A 23,928-nucleotide genomic window follows, 5' to 3' on the forward strand; every position below is an offset into this window, starting at 1 on the left:
TAATGCCCACAGTGCCAGTCTTCTGAAAAGATTTGTCCTAAGTTCAGTTCACTTTGGAGATACTTCCATGACATGAAATAGAGATGTATACTTCATATTCTGCCAAAGCAATGTCCTTGACAGCACTGGGCTGGTTGTGAGACCCAGCAAAGCTAACTTGTATTCTCTGTAGTCCTAAATGAACTATTTTAAAAGAAGGAAGCATATCTAAGAAATAACAAATACATTCATCTATTTCCTTTTGCTTTCATACCTAGTAAGTTAGGAAAAAAGTTCCACCTAAAGGAATTCACATTACATCTTTTCAATCAACAAGCACCAAAATTCAGCTGTTCAGAGAATTAATACAAGGCAATATCTGGGTATAAGATTAAAAGAAAAATTTCAATAAACACATTTTCTGGGTATAAAGCTTATTAAAAACTTATTCATTCTCTGAATGACTGAAGTAAGTGGTATGTGTTGGGAGAACAAACTTTAAAGGTTTGTGATTTTGGAATTTTTTTTTTATATTTTTAAGTCTTACCCTCTCCTTCCTCCACTAAAAAAGAAATGCATTTTAGAAGCTATGGTACACTAGCTTGGTTATTCTGCTTGGTGTTCTGTGAGGCACTGTAAGGTCCACCTAAGATACATTGTACTCTGTAACTAAAACAGCATATTGTGGTAAAAGTGTTTCTTAAAGATTTGAATATTCTGGCTCCTGGTGATCCCAGATGTGCTGGTCCCACACATTGTGGAAATCTCTGCTGGTACAAATCTCTGCAGGCCATACCACAGACACCCTACACCTGCCTTCTGTGCTGGCTCTGACATTTAACATAAAACTCTGTCCAGTGCAGACTTACAGGCTAGCTGGCCATGATAGATGGTTTTTATAACAAAATGCCTTTCTACTACTTACATGAACAGTTGTCGTTGTGTTTGGCTCATGAGGCACTATTTAAAATGTTTTTAATTAAAATTGTCTTATAGCACTTAAAATTGTTTTGTATAAAATTTGCTGTAAAGATTTGTAATATGGTCAAAGGGCTCTTTCTCCTTCATTACCATTTTTAAAAATGTTTTAAAAGCTAGGAAGCATCTTGTATATATTCTGTATATGTATAGCAGCACATTTCATGTATGGAAATATGTTCTCAGAATATTTATTTACTAATATATTTATCTTAAGCCATGTCTTATGTTGAGAGTGTGTGACATTATTGTAATAATCACTGAAAATCACTAACACAAGGCCCTGTAAATACATGATAATTGCACACAAAGATTTTACAGTACTTGCCGACCAAAAATGATTTAAGAGAAGTGTAGTTACTTGCAGTTTTGTAAGAAAGTGTACAAATGTCTGTATTAAAAGAAAAAAAAAGGCAAAACCACACAAAAAATACAGTTTTATTGCATATACATGTGGGAGTTGTCCTTCTTGTTTTGGGGGAGAGGACATAGATAACTGTTCTCCTCAAAATACAGTCCTAGATATACTGGGATGAACTCTAATAAACAACATTTTTACCTTTTTTTCCAACACCAGGTAGGTGGATATGTATATGCCTTTACACAGCACTGCAGTTACTGGGGGGCACTGGGGGGTAGGTGTCACACAAGCCCCTGAGTCCCCCAGGCACATGGATGTACCACATCCGCTAAAAGAAATCCTCATTTATGTTTGGAACCTGCCTGTTCCTCAATGCAGGGGAACTGAACTCTGTTGTAATTTCAGGTGAAAGCAATTTATTGTCCTGAAATAGAATTGTTTTGAGAGAGCATGACACAGGTGGGCACAGCTGGGTAAATCATAGCTTAAATAGCCAAGATCCAAATCCTTGCCCTGGATCATGGAATCACTGGTCCTTCTTAGGTGAAAATCAATATTGTGGTGCTCATTTTGTCAGCAGAGAGCACAATTTCATCAGAGATGTTTGTGCAGGCTCCAGAAGAAGGGAGCTGTGTGGTTCTATGTGTGTATGTACATGTGTGTTTATGTATGTTACTGTGTCAACCGTTCACCTTCATGTGTTATTCATTTCCCATCCAGTGATACACTCAAGGAACCTTTTCCAGGATTCTCCAGCTTCTTCCTCCGAGAGATTTCCACCTGGTAATCCCCTGGACTTTCCCCATCTCTCATCCATGTTCAAATGCACTGTAATTCAGTCCCCTCATGATTCAGCTAAGAAATGAGCCTTACTGCTCTCCTACCCTCCTTGTTTCATGTGTGGTAACTCCATTTGGGATGACAGACTGCTCAAGAGTATTATTTTGTAGGGGACCCTTCAGAGCACGAGGACCAGTTGCCATCCTGATCTCAGGTATGATGGAAAAGCATGGTCTGTGTGGGAGACAGGCACAGCAATGGAAGAGCAACAGGAGCAGGTGGTTCCCAATTAAAGTATATGCCCCTTTTTTTGCTCAGTGAGCAGAGTCTGGGCACTTGCCAGTGATTACAGATATGCCTTTTATGTGCAAATTAGTTCACAAAACACTTGTTTTTACTAATAGCATAAAACCCCCGTGTGTGAGTGGCTGGTAACTCATATGCTGACAGGTCACATCTGAATCTCCCTTCTGTTCCCTCCCTCCAGCCCCCTGTTTGCTGCTGCTGTTCTGTTTTCTTGTTCCTTGCTCTGAAGAAAACTGCCAGGTGATTGTGCTTTTAGGAACAGGACATGCCACCACCCTCAGTGTCCTGTAGGGACACAGTTTGTGGTAGTTTGGAGTGGGGCTGTGGCTGAGCCCCATCCCCAATGGGTACAGCTGTGAGGAGCAGGTCAGCAGCATTGACAGCAACGAGCCATGGAGTGCCCAGGGGCACTGAGCAACCACCAAAGGGAACAGAGGGCACACAGGTGCCATGTATGAACCATGAGGGGCACACAGGTGCAATGCATCAACAGGAGGGGGATAAAAGGTTGGGCTGAAGAACCAGAAGGGCAATGCCTGCAGCCTTCTGTAGTTACAGGATTTACTCTGGATGGGCAGATGCCTGAAGCCTTCTGATGAGGTAAGGTGTTACTGTGTATGGGGAAATGCTCAAAGCCTTCTGAAATTGTATGGTGACACTCTGTCCTGTGGCTATCCCAGCTGTGACAGTGTCCCACAGAATAATCAGTGAGCCCATGTTCTGTGTGCATGAAACACAGCAGGGCAAATATTTTCTGTCCAAAATGAAAATTTATATACTTGGCAAGGGTTGGGGGGGAGGGGGTTCTTTTTGCTTTTCAGGTTTGATGCTTAAGGAACAAATTTGTGACAAAATAAGAGTCCTGTGGGGCACCACAAGCCTCCACAGAACCTTGATACAGTAGAAAAAGACAAGCAGAAGCAGATTATTCATAGTGGATTGTACATTATTGTAACACTTGGTGTTTCTGTAACACTATCTGCAATATTGTGTGCATCTGTCAAATCCTATGGCAGCTGTTAGGTGACGTTTGTTGTCGCTTTGGTAGTGTGAAGATAAAAATGCCCTTAAAAGGGTGGCCATGTCCATACCCTGGGGAGCCAGCTTGGCCTAATTCTCTGGCTAGGGAGACAATGGCATACCTGAAACCAGACATTTTATCTTGCAGTGAAAGCACCCTGCTCCTGTGACTAACTGCTTCATAGAAAAGTGTCTCTTTCAGAATAAAGAACACATTTCCCTTGTGGGGAATGAAATTGCTGCTTAGGAAACAAGCAAGAAAAAAAGAAGGGAACAGTTCCCAGAAAGAACCAAAGTGCCAGAGTCTCATAACCAGAATGGCAAGAAAGGAGAGGAGAGTAACCTCCCCTGTGTAAGGGGAGACCAGTCCCTTGTGACAATTGTGTTTCTAAAAAGAAAAATGAGTCTTCATGAAAAGGAGACAGTTTTGGTATTTGTCACTGGTTTTCTGGTGTTTACATAAAAGGTTGCTGAAGGTTTCTTAAAATGTAGCATTATTTTGGCCAGGAGGAATTAATTAGAGAAAACGTGAATCTTGCAAAAAAGTGGAAACAGCATTACACAGTGCTGTAATTGCAAAGCAAGCCCTGAATGAATTTATAGTTTTTAAAAGTTTGAAAACATGTGAACGGAAAACTTTCAATTTGCTGTTACCTCAGAAATTGTGTCTCAGAGCAGTATCATACTTTACATGTAAAGTAATCATTCTCAGCTCGTATTACTCTCTTCTAACATGTACAGCAGGCAGTGCTCTTGTAATCTGCTGGTGATCTGCAGCAGTTTCTGCCTCCTTTATTTCGTTCTTATATACACTTTAGTCATCCTAACTGAACTCCTGCACAAATACACTGTATTTATTTTTCATAATTATTATTTACAACCATTTGCTGAATGCAGGGTGAACAGTTATAAACACAGTGCATACTTCAGCAGCGAGTCACCTCAAATTTGATTTATTCTGGTTTCTTGACAGACTTATGTGGTTCATGTGATAGCTTTTGGATTTGGAGCAAAATGTCTTTAGACTGAAGTTCATGATGCCAGATTTCATCCCAAAGCACAGGTGCTCAGTAAATCTGGCAAAGTCTGAGTGGTATAAAATGTGTGTCCAGTGGGGATGTGTTGTTTAAAAAAGAAATGGTATGGTCTGAAGGCAATTGTATTTTTCACTCTCAGGGTAGCAGAATTGTTCATAAATGTCCAGAACAATACTCAGGTGAAACTATCAGTGAACTGTATTTCATTGGAAGATTGTGAAATACTGCTGCAAGGCAGTAAGAACCAGTTGGACAAGTTTTTGTCAGGAGTTGTTTTTGTAGTTCACCCTTCCTCTAGGCAAAGTGGTGCACTAGAAAACTCTGTTCCTTCCCACTGCCTGAGAGGGCTTATTAAGCAGAAGATGAAAGTGGAATAGTTATTTATGCTCATTCAGTGGCAGCCATGTGTCTGCTGGTGTGTTTGACCTGTAGTCATCCAGGCTGCAGATTCAGTGCAGTTTCCAGGACTACCCATAAAAATCTCCTATTTATATTATTGCTGGGGATTGGAATACACAGGCTTTAATTCTGCAATCCTACTGGATTGTCTGCATGAGCAATGTGATAAACTTCTTCAGCATTGTCCTGGCTGTAGAAAATCTGGCAGAAACAAGTCCTAAAGAAGATTATGTTGATGTTTGATTGCAGAAGCAGATTACATGTTTGATGGTAAAAATCATCCAGAGAGTATATGCACATGAATTTGCAGAATCTTACGAACAGCCTAATACAATTACAGGCTAGAAATGAGATTCAAAGGAGGAAAGTGTTTCTTACAGCAATTGTTTTATCAGCATCTATTCTGTCACAAAACTGAGGCTGAGTTCTCCTATTCTCAATGTCTTTCTATCATATATACCAAAGAAGTAGCTTTGATTTTTTTCCCTATGGTTACAGTGTATAGAAAATTTATTTTTCCCAGAGTGTAAACTAACATCTTTTCTTCCTATAAAATGTTAGCAAGATAGAAGCATAATATGCTGTATTAAATAATGCATTTCCTATACACATACAAATATATATATTACTATGATAACACATCACACATTTTTACATAACAAAGTCTCTATTTTCCCACAACATAACAATATTAAGATAAAAATACATATAAAATCACATAGTCAACAAACTAAACTAGTTTTAAATGTGGATTTTGAAGGAGAAGGCACTTGTCCAGCTGGCCCCTTTCCACCTGAGGTGCACACACAGTGGAGGCTGCTGGAGCTGGGTGAAGGCTCACCCATGGCTGTGGCAGCTCCAGCAGAAGTGCTCATTGCCCCAGCTCCTGGGGCAGGCATTGCCCTTGCCCCATGGCTCATTGTCTGCTCAGTGTGCACTCAGGGAGCTCTGAGCTCATCTCCCTGTGCCACCACCCAGGGAACAAGGGCAGAGAGCTCCGCTCTGTGAAAAGTAACTCAGGGAAGAGAAAGCCATGGCAGTTTTTGACCTATCAGTTTATTGCACCACTACACAGCTGGTCACACCAACACAGGAGTGAGCAGGGGGCCAGAGCAGGAGCTGAAATCCCTGTGAAGGAGGAGGCAGCTCCCCATTGGGATTTGGTTGCCAAACCAGTTGCTTTTGACATTGTAGCCAGTGTCACCTTTGCAGCCTGTCCAGCCTCTGGAGGGGAGTGCTAGGCAGGAGCTCAGAAGGCTGTTCAGATACAATTCCAAACAAATTCTTCTTCTGCAGTTATTCTCAATTTGTTGGAGAAAATGGTGTAGACACCACCCTGCTGAGGTGTCCCGTATCTCAGCTGCCTGTGCAGTAGGGGCATTTCTTTTGTGGGGTTACAACACTTGTGCATGGTCACACTTTTTGCCTCTTTCTCCCCCAAATCCTTACAGCAAAGATCAAAACATGCTGTGTTCATGGATACCACATCTCTTGGCCATAAATCACCACACCCTGAAGTGTCTGCACTAGCAGTGTGAGTGACCCTACCACATTTGGAAAAAATCCACACTGGAGATCTACCTGCTCTTCATGGTCTCAGCCCTGGAAAGTAATAAGTGCTATTTAAGGACCCAGTCCATGAATTTCCATCCATTGCTCTGTTTGCTAGCACTAGCAGGATCTAGAATCTGCCAATCTTAAAAATTCTGTGTGGGGGAACATTATTTCTTCTATGCTTTTATCATTGTATTACCCCTGCACTCTCTACTACTAGTCCTGTTTGTTGTTGCCATGACCAGTTAATCTGCTGTAAGTGCTGGTTTTATGGGACTTTGTACATAAATTTGATTAATGCTCCCCATGAAAGTCCCATGAAATACCATTTTATTAAAAAAATATTTGAGGAGCTAAGGGAGCAATGCAAAAATCTCACTTCTTAAATTCTGTAGATTTTGCATTAGTAGTGTCAGTCTTTGTTGCTCTTTGTAATATTTTTTCTAATATTATAGTGAAATTAAATTCTTCACTAATGAAGAGAAGTGTAGCATTCTGTATTTTTTCTTTCTGCAGTAGGTGTACGTCAGTCACTGGGAGTTCCTGATGTTTTTCCAGTTTATCACCATTAGGTAACTGCTTTATGAATGTCACTCTGACAAAATGTTTTACTTGCCTTTGATAAGGCAAGCAAAGCTTCATCACTTTGTGATAAGCACTATGTGCTTGTAAGAGCTCCTGAGGATCTGGCAGCACACTGTGATCCTCCCTGCCTGGTTTCCTGTTAGTGCACCAAATTAAGGATGCTTAGGAACCAACCTGCTTTGTTTTGCTCTGAATCTCTGAGGTGAACTCTTTTCCACACAGCACGATGCAAAAACCTTACCTTTAAAAAAAGCAATTTCAGAACTTGTGTTGGGTCTGAAACAGACAATTTTTTGGTTTTTGGTGACACGTAAGAGAGAACCAGCATAGCTTTTACATCTTGTCCTGTCTTCATTTTCGCTAATACTGTAATTATATTTTCCTGTATTCTTTCCAGCAGCTCATGCAAGAAAGTACTAGATGTTCCCATGCTGTTCCATTTTTTATATAAACAATTCCATAATTGCTGGCTTAGTAAAGTCTGGTTTCTTTTAAGCATGCATTGTGATGTTGTTCAGCTGTCTCTAGCACTCATCTGTGGTACATAAATCAAGCTGGATTGAATTCAGTTCAGGTAAAAGACCAGATCTGCAGTGGTAAGGCACAGTATTTCACTGCTTAATTCTTTGATGCCCTGATTTTTCAGTGAAATCTGTAGTTCTCACAAAAAGGAGGGAGTTATATGTTAAAAAACATAAGGGCAGATACTGGAATAAATTTAAACTCAGTGACAATTTTCTTACTTAATTACCTTTTGTAGGTGCACTTAATAGATGTTCTCTGACTGCACATCTGGTATATCAGAGCATTGGTACATGTTCAAACTTAACCAGAATTAGTGTAGTTTAATGGTTCTCAGTGAACCTTCTCTGAGTTTAAGGAGCTGCCCACTGTAAACTTTTCCAGTCAATTTGACATTTGCATTGACAGTTTTTCCTAAATATCTTGCTGGTCTGAACTTGCTGAGGCTGAAAGATTCATTGCTGATCTCTTGGAATCACTTGTTTCCCACTTGTGGTGGTGGGGTGAGAAATCTGACTATTGTGGATGGACAGCCAGTCTACCAAAGAGCAGAAATAGTTAATGCTGTCTGTTGCAATTCAAAGAAAATAGTTCACAGATCAGAACCCCACTGATGTTTTAGTTCTTTGACAAGTAAGGCAATTACCTTAAGAATTCAGTTTAGTTTTAGTGCTGCAGGCAAGGAGACACTTCTCCTCCCAGGTGAATGTCAAGGCAGCTGTTTTGTGCATGCTTAGCTGCACAGCCTGGCCCAGGGGAGCTGGTGATATCAGTCTACAATTTTGTAAATAGTTTGGGCTGCTGAGATCAATACATGTGACTTCAGAGCAAAAATTGGTTAGTCAGCCTCACTGATAAAAAATCAGTGGATTATCTTTGGACAGTCCTTTAAGAAGCCCTAAGCTTATACCCAGGATGAATGCTGGCTCTCAGGCTGGAGTACAATTAGTTTTTTTAGGATCACTGTGAATATGAAAAGATTTATCATAAACATCAGTGAATGATGGGTCAGACAGAGTAATTTAAAAGGCTTCAATGCTCCTGCAGGCCTTGATCTGGTGAGCTCTAGTCAATCAAAATGCATATTTGTAGCTAAATCTTGTTACAGAGGCATCCTGAATTTGGTTTTTTATGTTTGCATCTCTGCTTGTAGACGCAGAAACAGAACATGCAGAAAGAGCACAGCACTGAGCAACCAGGCTGATCATTTTTCCAGTCTTTGATTCCCATTCTACTGTATGGTACCATTGAGATGTGTTTAGATCAAGGTAAATAAGCTCTGTTTGCTGAACAGGTTAGCAGTACCCACCTCTGTCTTCAGCCTTGAGAATAAAAGGACTAAAGTAGCCTGATCTAATACAGTGGTACAGGCAAGGGGGACACAAGAAACCCTCAACCTGTAAATACCCCTTCAGTTACCTTGGGCAGGGGTACAGGACATTTTGAATTTTACAAGTTTTTACATCTATTTTAAGTGCAATGGTTTAAAGGCATTAATTAACAGCACTACAGACTTGAGGAGCACCAGGTATTTCAAAATTATTGCTGCAATTAAATCCGTTGTCACTGCTATATCCAAGAGAACAGCAGATAGGCAAAGTCACTCAAAGGCCTTTGGAAATGGACTTTTTGGAAAACAGGTATGAGGTTGGGAGGAAAAAAAGGAAGATTAATCTCAAGTCACCTGGATTTTAAGGAGATCAATTCTTGCAAGATAAAAGACAGCTCAGTCTCCCACCAGTGGGTTGCAATCATCTTGTTGATTTCGAAGCTTCTTCTTGAAGATGGATATTGATGTGGATGGTTGGTAAAATATACTCCAGATCTCACCAGCAGTAGTGACATCACTGCAATCCTCTGTTTCAGCTGCAGCTGGAATCTGGTGGGACCTAGGAAAAAAGAGTGAATTCACTCTTGTGTTAAGTGCTTGGGTAGCTGTGGTTATTCATGTGTCTGCACTGGGAGTGCTCACAGCCTGTGACACTTCTTTCTACCTGCTGTGCAAAATGCAGGTTTTTGGAGTGTTTCTTGGTTGGCTTGATCAAATGAAAAATTAAGTTTATTTTTGCCACCCTATGACAGCACTGACATTAAGCTAAGAGGGCTCTACAGACTGGAGTTGTTATTATTATAGTTGCTATTAATACAAATTAATTTCCTTGTATATTTAAGCATGATTGTACTATGCAAATACAATATTCAACGTTTTGATTTGTTGATAATTCAACCATCATTTAATTCAGTGAGTGTCCATCTAGAGGACCCAAAATTTACTTGGTAGGTGTGTAGAGGTTTTAATTTTTTCCCTGCAGAGTATTATCACAATTTGACCTCTTCTCACCAAACCTGGATGTCTGATAACGTTTTCCTCCTTCCTCCTAAAGTACAAATCTTGTCAAATCAAGAGCACAAGAGATAGTCTAGTAGCAAATTCTATCGTAACAGGCTGGAAAGTTTAAAAATGTGCTTATTTAGGATCTTCTATGAGAATACAAATATGTAATAGCTAACTTGGTTTGGAATATGGCCAGTCTGACAATTGGAAGGCAGAGAGGAGCCCCCAGGTTTGGTTCAGAGCTGAGATCTTGGTTCTCTGTGATTGGTTTTGCTCCACACTCACCTCATGGTAACATGCAGAAGTATCTTTGCTATGATGGCTGTAGCACTTAGGATGAGCAGTGCTGTGAGGCTGTATATTGTCCACTCTGCAAAAGAGAAGAGGGAGAGCTCTCAGTACATTCATTTGTTTACAGTTTTTACAGTAAGAATACTGCATGAAAGGAAGAAACAGCCTTTTGATGCTTTATTCAAATGTGGAATTTGACAATGCCTTAAGCCTGCAAGTATTTTCTGCAGACTGGCACAAACCATACAACTTTCAGTCAGAACTGCTTTTTTCCCTTGCAGAACTCCCCCCAGTAAAATTGAAAGCTGGCAAAATTCAAAGCATATCCTAGTAAAATTATCTAGGAAAGGAAGCAGAAGTTCCCTTCCACCCATTGCCCCTTCCTCAAAGCACTGCCTGTACATGATGATTTGAACAGTATTTTTGGAACTGCATAAAATCCAAGGGTGTTGTTTCTGTTGGTGTTCCTGGGCAGTTTAACTTTAGGCAGCTTAGGTGTAGCTGTGGTAAGCCAGCATTGGGCTGGGGCTGGTCCCAGACTATTCCTGGGCAGGTTCTGCACCTTGGCTGGTTTGGGTGTGCAGCTCCTGTTTCAGGTTTGGGGTGCAGACAGCTCCAGGACTGTGGGATTGAGGCCCAGCTCCAATGATACATAAAAGCAGATGCCCAGGGTGGTTTAACAACAGAGAATAATAGTGATATTCACCAAGAGTGCATTTCCAGCCTTCAATTATTCACGGCTCAGTAATTTCCTGAATTCAGTGATGTCCTGAAGCTGAGTTCTAAACACGTGACATTTCTCAGTGACATTTCCCCTACACCCATTAACTTGTCTAGTCCTCTTTGTATTATTGATGAGGCTTTTGTTAATTGGGGTAACAAGGATGCAAACAGCAAAATAGCATTTGCAAGCTATTCTAGATTCTACAAGTTTGCTTTTTTTTCAGCAACTTGTGCCCTGCTGTGGCATGCAGTGATCACTAAAGCTGATCTCAGTAAGGAGGCTGCTCTGAGTCACATATTTTGACACACTTTCATTCTCAAGACCTCACCATCTTCACACTATTTCTGACTTAGGCTGAGAAGTGTTTTGAAATATAATGAGACAATCCCAGTTAGTGCTAATTAGACTGAATGAAAATTCATCTGTTAGTAAGATGCACAGTGGATCTGCTAACATGGAGGAGGCAGCAAGGAAATAGTGACTCCAGATTTTGCTTTGGCAAAATGTTTTTTCCCATTTCCACATTTTATTGTGTCATTACCAGGCATGGAGCTGGTTGGATGGCTTGGGCTGGTTGTGATGACATAGAGTATCTTTGATGACCGGGCTGCATTGATGCTGAGATTTGCTTGTTCATTTATCCTCTCTGGAAGGGTATGATTCACTGGGATCTTGTTTTGGTGCACGTTGTCCTTCACAGCTGAAAACACAGGAGTGTGATTACAATAACAATCTCTTAACAGGTGTAATTGGACTTTATTTTGTGCTTATTAACAGACATGCTGCTCTCTGGTTTACATACGAGAACTCAAATAATCAAATTGTATCTGATTCCTAAAAAAGCCTGTACTTCAACAGGTTGAGGTTCTCGGAATTTTTCTGGAAGCTGATTGTTCATCATAACAGCAGGTACAACTCAAGGACTGGAACATCTTCTCATGATGACTTTCAGCTAGAGAGGAAGAGACTGTTGGGAGGAGCCAAGATAAACCAACGTGCAGATGGATTATTTTTTGTTTTGTTCTCCTTTGTAATTTTTCAATCTCTTTTAACAGGAAGGTATAGAATTGAATTTTAAAATTATGAAATAAATAGCAAAGTGCAGGTTTTGAAAACCTGTATTTGCTATTTATGATGTAGCTGACTGGAAGATTCCAAACCGAGAGAAATTTTGGTGAAGTTTTCACCCAGTGAGTAGTGGCAACAAGAGTGATGAAACACCTATTAGGTAAAAGCTAAAGTATTTGTTCTTTAATTACCACTTCAGAAATCTCCAGTGTGAATTAAATGCTTCACTGAAAGGTAGAAACAGCAAAGGCAGCCTCTTACCTCTATACCTGATAGCAAATCCCTGGGCTTGATTGATGTCATCTGAGAAAAAGTACAGAATGACAAAATCCAAAGAGATGTTAAAGGTGTGGGGAGGCTTGTTCTTGCCATTAAAACGAGCCAGAACGTGGTAGGTGTAACCATCCAGCAATTCCACCATATCTGTAGCATCTTTGATTTCAAAAAGGACAAAGGTGAAGTGGATTTGAGATGCTCCTGGAACTTGTATGGTCCAATAACAGACTTTGCCTGTGCCATATGTGTCAGGGAAATCTGGGGAATAGATCACAGCTGTAGCAGAAGTGTAATTCCCTCCACAGGCACCAATAAGGGCTGTGAAAAGAAGAAGAAAAGGGGGAAAATGGGAAGAAAGAAAGAAAAAGAGGTAATACATTAATTTTGCAAAGCTTTAGCACCCTATAGATTCTAATACTTAAATGTGACTTGAAGGTACAGGCTGGCTAGGCCATCTGCAGCTGCGCTTTCCCTCCCTGAGCACAGCTTTTGTTGCCTTTTCTTGGAATACTTATGCCTCATTACTCTGACCAATGCATCAGTCCTGAACACTGCAACTTTCCTTTGTCCTTGTGTGGAACCAGGTACCCTCTCCTGCATCCCTGCAGAAATGGGATGAAAGATAAATCACTGATTCAGGGGCTTCTACTCTAAACCTATCAGGCAAGCAGGAGAGTGGATTAGTGACTATTAACTCTCACTGCTTAATGACTGACATTCCTTCACAGCTGTAGGAAACTGAAAACTTAAACACAAGTGAATCCAGAGAGAACTCAAATGCTACCAACTTGACAGTGCATATCCATACGTGCACATACAAAATTTACTCTCTAATAAGATCAATGCTTGGGGAGTTTCTGACAGCTGACTCAGTATCATTTGTGAGGAAAGTGAAAGAACCTCTGGAGCATGAGCAAGCATCGTTTCTTGGAAGAACTATTTCACATTATTAATGGATGAGAATTTTAGGCAGAAATGGAAAGCAGCTTTAATTTATACCAAATGGAGGTGTTTTGCTGTTTGGTGTGCAACAGTTCTCTTTGTTTTGAGCCTTTTCCCTAATTTGCTGAACATATGAGGCCTCTCCTTTGGGAAAAGCTGCGCCTACTTCAATACTTACTGTCAAAAAGAATGACTCTGCCATCCCCACCGCAGGGCTGAGTGTGGTCTCCAAAGCAAACACTGTTGCATTCCGTGCTGGCTGCCTCCCCATATCTCCAGTAGTCAGGATTATTTCCACAGAAGCAAGCATAACCTGATTCCATGCCTGCAAACTTTGACAACAAAGATGCATAAGGAAGGGGAGGAATAGCATTTGAAGGAGTGACAGCAGGAGGTTGTTTGAGCAAGAAAGCTGGCAGCAGAAAATGTGTGTTTTGGAGGAGTATGATTACTCAGAGGAACCACCACAGGCTATTTTTGTTTGGGCTGTCAGGATGCTACTTCAGACTGGGGGGAAAGATGGAATGGAGGGCACCCTGACATAATGGCAGTAAGCAACCATACTTTCTCCTGGTGTTAGTCATTTGTCCAGATTCCTCTGGATGTAGAGAGAAGGCTCGATCTCCAGGGTGGAAGTCCAACCTTCCACCTTTGGGAAGACCTCCCAAAGGTTAAAAAAAAATGAGGAAGAGGAGAAATACGACAGAGACCTCTAGGCATGTTGCCATTTTTGTCTTTGAAAGCATTTTGTAAATGGATGTGAAGGAAATCACCTTGAACTGCTGGCTGCGGCAGGAGCTGATGCACGTCTGGATGGTGAGCTTGTTGGAGGTCTCGCTGGTGCCAGTCAGGGGGGGTGGCTCCCCATGGTCCTTGTAACAGCCCAGATTTCCTGGCACTGGTAAGAGTGACACAAAACAGTCATTCTAAAGTGCCTGTAAACATCCCACACCACTTCATGCACTACCTGGTCACTGAGCAGCTCTCTCTATGCTCTGGGCTTGGTGTTGCACTATGGGAACTCTTTGTTACTCATGCTCTGCATGATTCTTGTCATATTTTCCAAACACGCCCAGGGATGAGTGATGGAACAAAAGAGTATCATAGCATCTCAGCAATATACCTGTAAGACTGTCTAGCTGGTTTCAGTAACCTGCAGTAAAATGTACAAGATAAATACCTTGTTCATTTCTCCTGAAAAAGGCAATTTTAAAAACCCAAGGCATTAAGTGGGTTCAGGGGAGTTGCGTGGTTTGTTTTTGTTTTTTTTTTTACTACTGGCATGCATATTCTGAAAATGTAAATTAAACGTTTTGATTTCTGTCTGACCTTCCAAATGTGACATTCTGGAAGCTTTCAAAACAGGATATTTGAGGGAGGGAACCTAAACAGTTTTAGAATGGAGTTTGGCAAGTTTTATGGGAGGGACTAATATAGGGGAATTTCCTAACATTTAAAACTTGAATTCTGATATGAATCTGAAGCATCATACAAGGAGATTAATAATGAGCAATATTACTTGAAGAAAACAACCCATCTATTTACATTAATATGATGTTTCAAGGCTCCTTGGTCACTATGGGAGATCAGAGTTTTCTCCCTTCAGTGTTCTGTTTTTTTTGGTTTTGCGCTTTTCATCAAAGCACTGGAATTTAGCCATGACTACCCCAGGGAGAGGATGTGGAGTGCAATACAGTGCTGGGATAATGGCAGAAAATTATCCCTTGCCCACTTGTCATATCTATTCACATGCTTGAAATTAAATCTGTTACTAGCTCCATGTTAAGTTTTATTCTTGTGCCAGATTGCCATGGATTCTTTTTGTCCACCTAACTGCCACAGCTCTGTTTGACATGATGTGCTCAGAGACCTGTATGAGTGTTTTATTTATGCAGTCACTGGTTATTAGAGTACCCAGTAAACTTATTATAAATAATGACATAACGTTGCTTGAAATACTGTTCAGAAATTAATTTTGTTCTCTAAGAATACAATTTCAATTATAAATACTTGCATGGAGTTATGGCTTTGATATGCCCTGCAGCAACATTCATATAAGTACTGAGACTTCAAGTTACAGCCTGATTTAACATACCTTTGGAAATCCCCACTTGCAGCCCCACCCCAGCTGAGTACAGCTGGGCAGATAACTCATGAGAGAGCTCATTCTTTTTTGTATTGTGCATGATTTCACAGCCCTGAAAAAGCTTCCTAGTTATCCAACCTAGCTCATTTTCCTAAGAGACCTGGGCTTTTAATTTTTTTTTCTTTTTTAAAGTAGCTTTATTAGTGAGACCTTTCAACCTTGGCTCCAGAGGATTAGTACTTCAGTATGCTAAGAAACCTGAGTAATTTGAAAACTTCTTAAATTTTTTAACTAAATCAAGCGTACATCCTAAGGCTAAGAAGTCTCTGGTGTCCCAGCAGTATTTTAACATTCTTTGCTCTTAATATTTAGCCTGCTAAAGAAACCTGGCAAAAAAGTGAGGTAGTCAGTGTTCTGCAATTACTGTTCATGCTCCCCAGTGATGTTTCACTATTACACTGTCTTCACCCATTTGTATCTATTTGTCCTCTTCTGCTTAAAAGGTCACCTCTTTTGCACAAGCATATTATTTTTCTTTTAAGCAGCATTTGACTTAATGAGGTCCTGGCAAACACCACAGTTGCTGCATTTTACATGTTGAGGCACATATTCAATGTATTAAAATATGGAATTAATCCTTTTGAGCTCAAAACCATGTTCCAGCTATGCTCATCTAGCTGTCTTTGAAGAGCCTCCCAGCTTTTTGCACATGCACAAATTGTTAGGGCTGTCCTTGTCCCTGTGTTCCATAGAGATCTGTATAACTTACCTGGCCCTGCCATTTAACACCTCCTCCATATTTCAGTCAAATTTATTACATTACATACATGCACACTGGAAATATGATTCCAGTAATGAAATCTGTTTATGCGGAGAGAGTCATGTGAGTCATAAACATAAAGATGTAGTTAAGTGGTATAGCAAGCCTTTCTTTCTTTCCTTCTTTCCTTCTTTCCTTCTTTCCTTCTTTCCTTCTTTCCTTCTTTCCTTCTTTCCTTCTTTCCTTCTTTCCTTCTTTCCTTCTTTCCTTCTTTCCTTCTTTCCTTCTTTCCTTCTTTCCTTCTTTCCTTCTTTCCTTCTTTCCTTCTTTCCTTCTTTCCTTCTTTCCTTCTTTCCTTCTTTCCTTCTTTCCTTCTTTCCTTCTTTCCTTCTTTCCTTCTTTCCTTCTTTCCTTCTTTCCTTCTTTCCTTCTTTCCTTCTTTCCTTCTTTCCTTCTTTCCTTCTTTCCTTCTTTCCTTCTTTCCTTCTTTCCTTCTTTCCTTCTTTCCTTCTTTCCTTCTTTCCTTCTTTCCTTCTTTCCTTCTTTCCTTCTTTCCTTCTTTCCTTCTTTCCTTCTTTCCTTCTTTCCTTCTTTCCTTCTTTCCTTCTTTCCTTCTTTCCTTCTTTCCTTCTTTCCTTCTTTCCTTCTTTCCTTCTTTCCTTCTTTCCTTCTTTCCTTCTTTCCTTCTTTCCTTCTTTCCTTCTTTCCTTCTTTCCTTCTTTCCTTCTTTCCTTCTTTCCTTCTTTCCTTCTTTCCTTCTTTCCTTCTTTCCTTCTTTCCTTCTTTCCTTCTTTCCTTCTTTCCTTCTTTCCTTCTTTCCTTCTTTCCTTCTTTCCTTCTTTCCTTCTTTCCTTCTTTCCTTCTTTCCTTCTTTCCTTCTTTCCTTCTTTCCTTCTTTCCTTCTTTCCTTCTTTCCTTCTTTCCTTCTTTCCTTCTTTCCTTCTTTCCTTCTTTCCTTCTTTCCTTCTTTCCTTCTTTCCTTCTTTCCTTCTTTCCTTCTTTCCTTCTTTCCTTCTTTCCTTCTTTCCTTCTTTCCTTCTTTCCTTCTTTCCTTCTTTCCTTCTTTCCTTCTTTCCTTCTTTCCTTCTTTCCTTCTTTCCTTCTTTCCTTCTTTCCTTCTTTCCTTCTTTCCTTCTTTCCTTCTTTCCTTCTTTCCTTCTTTCCTTCTTTCCTTCTTTCCTTCTTTCCTTCTTTCCTTCTTTCCTTCTTTCCTTCTTTCCTTCTTTCCTTCTTTCCTTCTTTCCTTCTTTCCTTCTTTCCTTCTTTCCTTCTTTCCTTCTTTCCTTCTTTCCTTCTTTCCTTCTTTCCTTCTTTCCTTCTTTCCTTCTTTCCTTCTTTCCTTCTTTCCTTCTTTCCTTCTTTCCTTCTTTCCTTCTTTCCTTCTTTCCTTCTTTCCTTCTTTCCTTCTTTCCTTCTTTCCTTCTTTCCTTCTTTCCTTCTTTCCTTCTTTCCTTCTTTCCTTCTTTCCTTCTTTCCTTCTTTCCTTCTTTCCTTCTTTCCCATCTGTCTTAAGGTCACACTTATGTATTTGTTTGCCTAGCATGAAGATGTGAGTCATTCACATTCATAAAAACCCCAAAACAACAAAGCTATGAACAAAGTAAAAAAAAAATCACTTTAGCTCCATTTTTCTTGTTTGGTTTTGTTTTCTTCAAGTAAGAAATATACTTCTTCCAATGAAATGAGTGTCCACATATGGACACCTGCTCTGGTGCTTAGCAGTGAAGACTTAAGCTATGCCTTAGAAACAGAGGGTACTTGCACAAAAGAAGTTAGGAAAGCAAGTGAAGTCATTAATGATTAGACTTACTAAAATGTGTAGCCAAGGTTGCTTGTTAACATGCAAGACTAGAATATCTTCTTAGTATTTGGGCATATTTTAAACAATGTGATTTGGGAAAGAGAATTTTGGAAGATACACACATCATGACATTTTGGACACGGTAAAAAATAGAATGCATTAAAAATATTAAATGCTGGAAAGAAGCTTCATGTGAGTAGCTTGTAAGTGATCTGATTAAAAAAAAAAATCAAGCAAAGTCCAAGTTGTGGTTTCACAGCAATGTTAAGTATCTGCACCTGCCAGAGACAGAATTCTACTCCAGAGTTCCCATACAGCACACAGACACCTTTTCACTGTGTCCTCTCATATTTTCATATTTCCCCCAAGCAATTCTGTGTATGATGCTCTATACACATTAAACTAATGTAATTTATTTTATGAGCTAATTGCAGTGATGGACACATATATACCTTGTAAAAACTCTTTTTTTTTTTTTGTCCTCTAGATTTTAATAAAGTAATAATCTATTGATTCAAAGAACTAGCAGTACTTCACAAGTTTTGTGTGATTTCCTGTCATACAGTATTATTTCTAAATAATATAATCCAGTAATTCTGAGGTAAGATGAAAGGGATAACAGTGGAGGAACAATTGAGTAAGCTTGTCATTATCTCTAAGAAACCTGTTTAAAATACAGCTTAGTCTGCAAATTAAAATAGGCTGTTTTGCATTATCCTAATTTGTGTTTGGATATCACCACCCACTGCTGTGGAACTGCCAATCTCTGCTAGGCTGAGATGGAGGCCTAAAAAATCTGCAGGGTGCTCTTACTTCGGCAGGATGGGATCTCACAGTATTTCCAGTATATTCCATCTTCATGTTCTGCAATATAGCACCATGGGCTGACATCCCCGTCTGGGTTTCTGAAAGACCAAAACAGTCACTGAAATTTATCTTTTTTTTCAAAAACCACACCAAAAAAATCAATCTTATTAAGCTTCAGTGGCATTACTATTTTTGCTCTAGTACCTACCAAAAAATGCAAAGTTTTGCATTATCAGAAAGTTCAGATAGCTTTGGTTATTACACTATTCATCAAGCATAACATGTCTAAAATATAGCTTTGTTTTACTCTAAGGTTAAAAGGTGCAGAGCTATTTCTGGTCAGTACTGACAGAGAAGAAGATTTTCTGTTCCACATCCTGTGTACAGGTTCCACAGACTCATAAATTGATTTTCTGCCTTGGTACAAAATAGTCCAGACTCCAACTATCTGTGTGTATGGTGATAAAAACATTTAGCTGATAAAGTCTTCTGGGTAAGACTGAATTTTTTTGCTCCCTTTCAATAAGACTGAGTCCATTCCAGTGATCTCTTTATATTGATGGTTAATTCCTTATATGTCCATGATGATGGTGATCACTATTTTTATAATCATTTGCTGTTGTGTATCACCACTTAACAAATGCACACCTAATTAGTCATTAGGTCATTTAAAGTTTTTTCTGTATACACTGTGAAAGGCTATTCACATTGCAAAGGTCTATTTAAGAAAATAATTTCTTATTTTGGACAGTCAAGTTAAAATATGACTTTTTTTTAACTAGGACCAGTTGCAATCTTTTTATCATGTGCTTTGGCGTGAATTCTATAAATGACACAGCCCTACTGAAGTGTCAGTCCAGCTGCATCGTGTCATTTATGCCTATTAACAACTCTTCTGTGGGAGATCCAATTTTAGAAATTCTGTGGATGTTTTTTTGGTCAAATAGCAGACTGCTGAAAACAACTGGTGAGATGAGTGCAGTTTAGATGACTAAAATGTTGCTAGTTAGGCTTTCAAACAGATTAGTAGAGGCAGTGCACCAGGAAAGTCTAAGACTAGCTATGCTAGGAATTTAGGTGTAATGCAAGAGCCTCCAGTAGCTAAAAAAAAGTAGAAGACTAAAACCAAGTGAAGCTTGTACTTGAACTAACCCATTTTCCCTTGTTGCCAGAGTTACAGGAATTTTTGCAATTACATCTTCATGACAGAAACCGTATGTCAGGAATTCAATCATGAGAATGGCACTCTACGTAGAAATGCCTTAAAAATGTGAGGAAATTGGAGAGAAGCACGATGAACGTCTTTAGAAATCTTTGTCTTCAAGCTCAAAAGTGCATGGCAGTTAGAAAACAACTCTCTGTCTTTTAAAATCTCCCAAAATTTCAGTCCTCATAATTTTGTTTTGGTTGAAGTCAGCGAGGCATTTCCATCTTAACAGGGTGTCTTGCAGTAAACAAAGTGTTCCAAGTAAGGACCACCCATGGAGAGGCAACATGCTTCTGATTAATATTCAAGTGTAAAATTCGATTATTCAAATGTTGTCCCCAAAATCAAATCTCAAGGCCATGTACTATGCCTTAAAAAAGCCTTGTGAGGTATGTGCTGCCTGAGAAAAGGGAAAATCCACTTGTCCATTGTCATCAAGCAGATGAATGTCAGAGAAAGAGCTAAACCAGCTGTATCACAGACCTCAACAACATTTGCTATAGATATATTCTGGCACTCTTAGTGACTTTCCAAACTTTCTTTCAAGAGAATGTGAAGTTAAAAGTCATCCATTAGTTAGGACTGTCATTCCATACACCTGTGAGAATACTCCTAGGCCAAGTGATACAGCATGAGGAAGAAAATGAGGATAATCGAATACTTAGCAGACTCAGGTAAAAAAGCTCTTTTTGGTAATTAAGTAATTTCTCAGGTTTACATATCAGATTATAGGCTTCTTGCTCCTTGTAACATGTACCAAGTTCTCATTTGCTAAGTAGAGCAAGTTTCAAGTAAGTGTTTTTTTGAGTATCTGGATAAGCATTCAATTTCTCATGCATGTTTTTGCTCAGCTTGTACATGTTTTGCTTTGTACTAACCAAAATATTAGCCAGAGATGACTGCCAAAACTAAGATCCTGTAGCTACAGCCTGTCTAGAATACTGCCACACAGCAACAATCAAAATTACATTCTTGATTCTGCTGTTATTATCAAATAGAATTCAGTGGCCACTGTATTTTTCACAGCTCTGTATTAGTATGCCTACTGAGACACAGAGCTGAAAAAAAGCCTACAGAGCCTAAACATCTCTGAACTTCAGTTCTGATTTGGCTCCTAAATTCTGAAGTTCTTATTTAAGTTATGGAGGACTTTCTCTAGAAGCAAGGAAACAGAAGTGCATGTTTTAATGCACTTAATCCATGGTTTAATCTGGTATTGTAACCCCTGACAGATGAGCTTCTGAATTCAAATAACTCTAAATCACTGATGCTCAATTAGAATTTTTAGTGACTACATAACGTTCATTAGCACAAAACTTAGGAAGTGTAACAGAACCAGGCTTGTGTGCGAGGATAAAAACCATCCAGAGACTCCTCCAGACACTCACTGCACTGTGTACTTCTAATTTGGATTATTTTTATCTCCACCTTTTCATTTAAGTAATCTGTAGCCTTTCTCTGTCATGCCACCTTATAAACTGGACACATGATAGGAACTGTGCTGAAAAAGTTATTCTGCTAATGGTGCTGATAGATTCAGGGTACTGATAACAGGATAAACCAAAAAGTGTTAGATACCCATGGTTCTGACATTCTTCACTGCATGACAGGATGTTTCCTATTTTTTTTTTCAATTGCTTAAAGTAACACTGGGTATTGAGGCAATGTTAAAGCAATGGGATATTTCTTACCTGCAGTAGTTATGCTCTCCAAGCCCTCCCTCCCCATTGGGGTATTTCACAGTATTGTAAGGATGCTCAAAGGTCTCGTTCCAATAAAGACAGGGTTTCCCTGCATATTGGGAGGTCTGGTTCTGAGTGCCACGGTAGTCAGCCCCATTGGCTGTGTAGCATTCTGGCAAGAAAGAGAAATGGAAATGAAAGAAGGTGTGTAGGTTTAGTGTTTGTTCTTCCCTCACCCTCCACCCCATATCCAACAGACCACGTTTACTGCATTGTTTAGGCAGCTAAAGATGCTGGCTGGGATTTAAGCTTTCTCTCAGTCAAACCTCTATTCAAGAAATTATGATGTCATTACTTTAATTAACAATGTATAACAAAGGTCTCATGAGAGGTTTACACAATTAACATGCATCTTCTGAATAACATAATACTTTTTACTGTTTTCCTTGTGTTTTATTCATTAGGATGACTCTTGTTAATTTTCCAAAAATGAAAACATATGACATTATCAGTCTGCCACTTATCAGCATATTAACCAAAATCTCATGCCGCTTCAGCTAAAGTTGTGACTATCTGTACTTTACAAAGTGAAAGTTTTTGTAAGCATGGATCTTACCAACATTTACATTCTGATCTAGAAAAATTCTTAAGAGATTGAATTGCCTTAGAAAGGGACCTCCTTCAGCAGAGTATAATAACAATACTGTGATTTGCTACTAAAGCATTTATGCTTTCAGATTAAAAAGTATGGGTCAATATTCTTCTGCCCCACTCATATTTTCTCCCACTTAGATTTGTTTTCCTAGCCTCCCAATATTCAGCAAGTTAGAAACCAAAGTAGAGAATGATTTCACTAAATACATTAGCCCCTTCTCAGCTGAACTACAAATTTCTTGCTGCCTGGCTTTGCTGGGCGTTGTTAATCACAGAATTGTAGAATGGTTCAGATTGAAAGGGACTTTAAAATCATCCAGTTCCAACCCCCTGCCATGGACATGTTTACTGGACATCTTCTGATGAAATAAATATCCAAATGCATGAACAATTTCACATTTGCTGAAATTGCCAAGCATTTTTGATTAAATTATGCAATGTGAATGTGGCAGAGCATGGGAAGAAGTTGCCCAGGGAGGCTGTAGAATCTTCATCCTTGGAGATATTCCAAAGCCACCTGGACATGGTCCTGGGCAACCTGCTTTAGGTGACTGTGCCTGAGCACAGCAGTTGGACAATGTGACCTCCAGAGGTCACTTTCATCTCAACCATTCTGTGATTATGTCCCAGGAAGAATCATTATAATTAGTTTACCATAAATAAGTTCATCCTGCTTATAATTAAAAGTTGCTAACATTTATCCATCCTTGCATTTATTTAAGAATAGGATTAAAACATAACAGTCTGGGACAGAATTAAAACTGTTGTGTTACGCTGCTGTAAACATTTCTTTGTACTGGACAGCATTACTGGGGAAATTAATTGAAAATTAGCTTTCTGCTAACTATAGGGTGTGAAACCTCCAGTTTCATCTGATAGTGTTCTCTGTAGAAACCATATTGCAGCTGCAGAGATGTTCTACTGCCCTGAGGGAGTGGGAGAGTGCTCTGAAGTATGTGCTGATCTCAGGTGTCCCTCATGAAATCCAACTTACAAAACAAGTCTAGAAAGACCTGTGTAGATGCAGTTGGAAGAGGAAAAAAAACCCACCCACATTTTAATCCTGATATTAACAGTATACTGTTTTTGTATTTAGAACTACTGTAGAAGAAGGAAAAATGGATTATTAAAACCATGGCTCTGAAATTAGTTTAGTCTGGGCTCACAAATATCAGAATGGTACAATTATAATAATTATTTCAGAGTTCTATTACACAGCAGATGAAACCACAAGGGTTTTGTGCTTTCACTGTACATTTTCATGCCTAGGCAAGTTTGGATTTCTATTAAATGAAATTTTGTTGCTGAAGGCACATAGAAGAGGTGTCTGCACAGCCATTAATATATTCTGTTATCATCTGTGGACAGAAAGGTGTATAATTTAACAAAAACAAGCTTCAGGTCAATACTCCTCCTTACTGTAATTTACCTGCCTTAGCAAAACAGGTGGGCTGCAGACATTTGCTTAAAAATGCAAATCTGAGTTTCCAGTATTCAGGCCACCACAGATATTTGTGTAAACATGAAAAAAAACCACTTTAAGGTCATGACTGTGTTGCATCTTTCTTCAGCACCGCTTTTGCTTTTCAGTTTATATAAAAGCTTTTGTAGGTTATAGCTGAAAAATATAAGCTGATGAATTTTAGCAGAAAAGACAGAAAAATGCAATCAAAGTAGATAAAATAATAAGCAGGAAAAAGAATTTGTGAAAAGTGACAAGCACATCCAGAAAAGATACCTACATTAGCTTTGTGCTTTTATTTTTTTTTTCACT

General features: G+C 39.3%; 1 protein-coding gene across 1 annotated transcript; it reads right to left on the minus strand.

Annotated features, from left to right (window-relative positions):
• Window positions 1-1,132: 1,132 nt before the first annotated feature.
• KREMEN1 (kringle containing transmembrane protein 1) lies at window positions 1,133-22,510 on the minus strand. The gene is made up of 9 exons (XM_031057461.1): window positions 22,504-22,510; window positions 21,510-21,672; window positions 18,618-18,709; window positions 13,931-14,055; window positions 13,336-13,489; window positions 12,201-12,533; window positions 11,413-11,571; window positions 10,142-10,226; window positions 1,133-9,410 (listed from the first exon to the last, which is right to left on the minus strand). The coding sequence occupies exons 1-9, from the start codon at window positions 22,508-22,510 to the stop codon at window positions 9,248-9,250; spliced, it is 1,281 nt and encodes a 426-aa protein (XP_030913321.1). The 3' UTR covers window positions 1,133-9,247.
• Window positions 22,511-23,928: the final 1,418 nt, after the last annotated feature.

Source organism: Geospiza fortis, unplaced genomic scaffold (genome assembly GCF_000277835.1).
Source record: "Geospiza fortis unplaced genomic scaffold, GeoFor_1.0 scaffold408, whole genome shotgun sequence".
Taxonomy (NCBI): domain Eukaryota; kingdom Metazoa; phylum Chordata; class Aves; order Passeriformes; family Thraupidae; genus Geospiza; species Geospiza fortis.

Bases quoted from the DNA above. Each gene is read 5' to 3' on its own strand.
- KREMEN1 (XM_031057461.1), bottom strand. The intron at 12,534-13,335 runs GTAAGTATTGAA...TTCTTTTCACAG, and splicing joins CAGAGTCATTCTTTTTGACA to CCCTTATTGGTGCCTGTGGA. The intron at 11,572-12,200 runs GTAAGAGGCTGC...CTGTGTTTTCAG, and splicing joins ATTTGCTATCAGGTATAGAG to CTGTGAAGGACAACGTGCAC.